We start from the raw sequence: 6,126 nt of genomic DNA on the forward strand, positions 1-6,126 counted from the left end.
TATATATATATATATATATATATATATATATATATATATATACACACATATATTAGGCAACACTAAGTATGCTTTGCATTCAGTTTACTTTCAAGGACATTCTACAATAGTCATGAAGCACATGAGCATCCTTTGTAAATAAATTATGTTTTATGGGATCACTGTGTTTAATCGTCACTGCAACAGAGTGGATATATTTTCTTTAAAAATAAGGAGGCTTCAACTATAGGTGAAAAACCAATTTGTTGACAGACATGGGGCCTAGAACTCAAAGACTGATCTATATTCAGTTTATGTATGCTAGGAAGTTAAGCTGATTTGTTTTTCGTACTCTAGGAATGACAATAAATAGAGGTAGAAATGGTAAAATTAAAATGCTCTCTTTGAATTTTCTTATGTGATCTCTCATTAGCGAATCCTTAGTATCTCCAAAACAGTGGCTGTTAAGCAAGTTGGCAACAGCTGGCAGTGTTTCTTCAGTCCCCTTGGGATAGTGCCAGAGGGACAGAGTCCTTAGCAAATTTAGTCTGAATTCTCCTCCAAATGAACACCTGCTGTCATTGTCCAGTGTCAATACCACTCTCACAAGGCCAGCTCTCTTTGCAGTGGAATCCATTGAAAGGGCAAAACTTTCCAGTCTTGCACCCGGGCTTTATTTCCCTCTCCTTTTCAATTTTCAGAGTGTCTTAGATATAGAGATAATGCTAAGTTTGTCACTGGCTAGTGGGCATGGTAATGCTCTACATAAGGACTTTCCTCAAATGTATTGCTATCTGTTTAAATATTCTTTTGTGTCCATTTCTTTTCCTTTCTCTTTCCCTACTTAGCTTATCTTATATTTCAAGAACAAGATTTTTATTGCAAAAGTATATACTTTAAAGAAAATCATCCCAAGTGAACTATAACTGGAAGAAATAAATAATTCAAGTAGAAGTATTTCAATGGTATTCTCCAAATGGACAAGAAGTATTGGCTCTTCACTCTCTTAGGCATTGAGTCTCTTTCCTTTGCTTTTGTGTAACTGTTTGCTGAATTTGCACAGCTAGTTGGTACTCCAAGTTCATTTTGTATTAGTAGAAATAAAGTTAAGACAGATGCTTTTTTAAAAACAATTACAGATCAAGGAACATTTATACTACCAATAGCTTGCTTTAAATTTCTGCATAATTGTATAGCACTATAAGAAAAATACATAATCTTAATGTTACATTGAATTCTTAGTGAGTATTTATAATACTTGTTACAAAATATGCAGGCTATTAGACCAAAAATAAGTGAACTATATTGACCATGTTTTATTTTTGTTTCAAAATTGCTTATTAAGAACATCAATTCATGGAGAATGTTATGAGTAAATGTTATTATAAGTGATGTTTCTATGTTATTCTATCCATACAGTTGTGTACTTTCTCTTGCAAAATAACTCAATTACTTGACAATTGATAGTGTGTAAAATGTATATAAATAGCTGCAGCTTGCTCTGTCTTGCAGAGAGAAAGAGATTCTGCCATCTGCAGCTCTTGGTCCCTCTTGTTAGTCCTTGTGCTTTGTTATGTATGAGCAAACACATTAGCTTTTTCATTTCGTTCATTAGACTCTTAATCCTTGATTAGTGTTTTTCAAGATTCTTTCAAATTCACAAGTTCTTTACTTCTTTTGAGTTAGTTTTATTTTTCCTTTTGTCTTCAGTGTGAAGCAAAGTTATCATTCAATCACAAAAGCTCTTTTCTATTAATGATTGGTAAATATATTAGTTTCCCATTTGAGTGATTAATTATATGTAGCTGAAAATGGGAAAATATCTCCTCTGTTGAAATAATAAGGCTGCTTAATATTGGATTTAATTGTCTATGCTCCAAAACCTTGAGTCACAGTTCTCTACCAGTATCACACATTCTGTTAGATTCTTCTCTTAAAGAGAAACTGGACTACCAAAAAGAAAGTGGCACCCATTAGGCTTCAGAACCATATTACTTAGCATCTGAGAGATGAGTTATATTTGTCTCCAAGGCTTGGTGACCTTGCTCTGTTGGTTTTCTCCATTATAGGAGATAGGCCAGAAAGCTGTGTGTGTTATGAACAGTTATTAATTACCCATCAGAGCATACTGAGCAAAGTCTGAAACCAATTATTACACTGTGTTCTTAGATCACCAGGTTCTCATTGTCCTTTTACCCACAATCAATCTCAAAGGAGCAAGAACATCTTGATGTGATAATTTTTCAATGTGAGCCATCTTTTTTATTCTTATTTATAGAACATGTTCAACTACTCTTTGAAAATATGACAAAATATACTCCTTTAAGCAGAAGCTAAGCATGGAACAAAAACTAGGAATTAAAAGATATCTAATTTATATAGAAAACAATTTCTTATATAAATGTGACAACTGAAAGGTTTTGGCATGATTATGTAGTCATACTCTCCTGGACTTTATATCTAATTTCAGAACATCCTGTCAATAATATTTTAAAGAATGAATTGATATGTGATCTTGTTTGTTAATTTATATTTCTATAAGATATAAAATCACAACTATCACTCCTCCATTTCTTTTTTTTTTTTTAGGATGCTTCCATTGCACACAGATTCCACATCATGAGAGAAAAGCACCCAGAGAAATTCAACAGTCGGTAAGGCAACAAATGATGACTTTTTAATTAAGATTGCTGTGGATAACTATGTCCTTACAGAAGATCACTGTACATTAGACCCTTCCTATGTAAGTACTGAATGAAAGTCAGAATATACGTTTACATTAAGGTGAAAGTATAAATGAATCAACTTTTCTTCTTTGGTTTTAATGGGACTATAGTGCAGGATCATGTCTATTTCAACTTCATGTGTTTAAAGTAAATACTTCAAGTATATGTTGGAAGTTAATAGCACACAATATAAGCCTTTACATGGCTTAGTATGTAAATGCTGACCATCCTTTATTCCAAGGGAAAACATGGAGCTTTGATTTGGTAATTTTCAGTGTTCTTATTTACACAGGTGTCTCAGGCATCTACCCTCTGGGTCACTATCCCATGTTAGCTTCCAGTAAATGCCAGTAAAAATTGCCTTTCCAATAATATCAATAGGAAAATATTCCTGCTCTAAGTTGTAGACAGTGACATTTTTCCTTACTCAAAGAAACAGGAAAAGCTTGGCACTTTACCTGGGGGCAACCTGGCTTCCACCAAACAAAGATGGAACAAAAGCAGTGAATCACATTCAACTTTTCTTATACCATATTCACTTGGTATTCCTTAAAGTATGAAACTGATAACCTGTATAGCTGTGTAGACATTTTATTGCTTTATATATTAGCATTCTCTGTATTGGCTAAGCAGATGATTGTCTGTGAATACATGTAATTTGGTAAATAATTCTGTAAGTTCTTGTGTCTATGCTAATTCCATCATATAATAAGAGATGACATGATTTTCTTGCATGTAAAAAAGTTTATAAAATAAATGCTATAAATATATTTCAAAAATTAAATATTCCTAAGCTGTAGACTTGAGATTACTATTTATTGAATAATCTTAATAAGCAGTATCATAATTATTCATATCATATCTAATTGTTATTAATGACATTTAAATATGTTGTAAAACAAATAATTCTATTACACATCTCAGGTATTTCATTGAGTTGTTTCTTCTACTAAAAATAATAATTTATGAGCTTATAGCAAGGTATTTCTTCTATCTCCTATCAAAAAGTTTTAAAATTTCCTACTGTTTTTTTATTGTGGTAACTACATGCTTATTTTGTTTGTGTGCTAGGGAAATACCAACTGGGTAAGTGAGCTTTGCAGCACTTCCTCCACATTTGAAGGAATAGTTTGAGGCCTATTGGTATGAGCACTTCTCTAAGTCTTAGAAGAGTTCTGCTATGGGTCAATAAGGCCCAAGGGTGAAAACATACTGCTTCAATCTCATTACTGATGTAGATCTCTTCTAGTATTTCTAGCTCTTTGGTTTAATTTTGGTAAGTTATATGTGTCTGAGAATTTATTCATTTCTTCTAATTTGTTAAAAATTTCAATATATTAAAATATCATATACTTAAAAGATCAAAACAATATCATCAGAAAACTCTCGGGTCTAATAAAGTAGCAGAACACAAAGTTAGCATACAGAAATCCAACACGTTTTGCATAACAATAATAAAAAATGGATAGGAAAAAAATCACATTCATGTTAGCCTCAAAATAAATACTTTAACCCCTAGGGAATAAAACCCTACCTGATGATACAAATGTCCTCTAAACACCGGAGAAAGAAAATGAGAAACACTAGATGATGAAAAGACTTCACATGCCCACGGATTGAAAAAAGTTAGTAATTTAAAAGTACCTGCATTATGAAAACAATATACAGATTAAATGGAATCTCCATCAAAATTGCAATGACCTTCTTTGCAGAAACTAAAATGAAGAATTGCCTCCTAGATTCCATATTGCAGCAAAGAAGGTATTCAACTGCCCGAATAATCCTAAGGGGAAAACAGCAAAGCTGGAGACACCAGGGTCCTGGATCTCAAACTGTACTACAAAAGTAAAGTTACAAAGCCATCACCACACTTTGGTCTTCCTTATTCCTGAGCTTCACAAGGTCTGTGAGTTGTGTCATGGGTATTCTGAGCTTATTACCTAATATCCACTTATCAGTGAGTACATTCCATGTGTGTTCTTTTGTGACTGGGTTACCCAACTCAGGATGATATTTTCCAATTTCATCCATTTGTCTGTAAAGTTCATGAAGTCATTGTTTTTAATAGCTGAGAAGTACTCCACTGTGTAAATGTACCACATTTTATGTATCCATTTCTCTGTTGAGGGACTTCTGGATTCTTTCCAGCTTCTGGCTCTTATAAATAAGGCTGCTATGAACATAGTGGGGCATGTGTCCTTGTTATATGTCTTTTGAGTTAATGGCCAGGGGTGGTATAGCTGAGTCTTCAGCTTGAGTTCTACTTATAAGAGGAAACAAATTAGTCACAGATCACAGGAGGTAAAGGGAGGGAGGGAGAGAGGAGGGGGAGGAAAAAGGGACAGGATCAGGTGTGAGAGGAGACAGGAGAGATACACAGAAGGTCAGGAAATTGAACAGAGATGTGCAGCAATGGGGATGGGGAACTGGGTGTAGCCACTAGAAATTCTCAGATGTCAGGAAAGCAAGAGGTTCCCAGGACCCATTGGGGATAAGATTAGCTGAAATACCCAACAAAGGGGAGCAAGAACCTATAGAGACCATATACAGAGATTAAGCAAAGTCCCTGGTTGAAGAACGGGGCTACCCACCCATCTCAAAAATAATACCCAGAATTGCTCCTGTCTAAATGAAATGCACGAATTAAGAGTACAACAGAGACTGAAGGAGAGGCCATCCAGACACTGCCCTACCTAAGGATCCATCCTATCTGCAGACATGAAACTCAGACACACCATTGCTGATGACAAGAAGCACTTGCTAAAAGGAACCTGATATAGCTGTTTCCTGAGATGCTCTGTCAGAGCCTTACCAATTCAGATGCATGTGGATGCTTGGCCATTTGACTGAGCACAGGAACCCCAGTGGAGGAGTTAGGGGAAGGACTGAAGGAGCTGAAGGGGTTTGCAACCTCATAGGACGAACAACAATATCAACCATCCAGACACGCCAAAGCTCCCAGGGACTAAACCACCAACCAAAGACTACATGTGGAGGGACCTATGGCTCTAGCTGCATATATAGCATTGGATTACCTTACCTGGCATCAATGGGAGAGGAGCCCCTTGGTCTTGTGGGGGCTAGATGACTCAGTATAGGGGAATGCTAAGGAGGTAAGTCAGGAATGGGTGGGTGAGCAACCTCATAAGAGAAGCAGGGGAAGGTAGATGGGGTAGGAGGTTTTGCAGAGGGGAATCTGAGAAGGAGGATAACATTTAAAATTTAAATAAATAAAATAACCAGTCAATAAATAAGTACAAAGCTATCACCAAAAGAAAAAAGTGTATTCAGAAATAGAAAATAGAGGACAAGCTAAAAACAAACAAGAAAGAAAGAAAGAAAGAAAGAAAGAAAGAAAGAAAGAAAGAAAGAAAGAAAGAAAGAGAAAGAAAGAAAGGAAGGAAGGAAGGAAGGAAGGAAG

At 35.2% G+C, this 6,126-nt stretch overlaps 1 protein-coding gene across 6 annotated transcripts in view; it reads left to right on the forward strand.

Annotated features, from left to right (window-relative positions):
- The window catches only part of Dgkb (diacylglycerol kinase beta), a 667,872-nt gene that overhangs the window by 405,076 nt on the left and 256,670 nt on the right, over window positions 1-6,126 (forward strand). For all 6 annotated transcript variants that reach the window (XM_021201522.2, XM_029540832.1, XM_029540833.1 and 3 more), the window contains one exon: window positions 2,569-2,633. In XM_021201522.2, the coding sequence (XP_021057181.1) occupies window positions 2,569-2,633 (65 nt within the window). The remainder of the gene's footprint in view (window positions 1-2,568; window positions 2,634-6,126) is intronic.

This window comes from Mus pahari, chromosome 7 (assembly GCF_900095145.1).
Source record: "Mus pahari chromosome 7, PAHARI_EIJ_v1.1, whole genome shotgun sequence".
NCBI classification, from domain to species: Eukaryota; Metazoa; Chordata; class Mammalia; order Rodentia; family Muridae; genus Mus; species Mus pahari.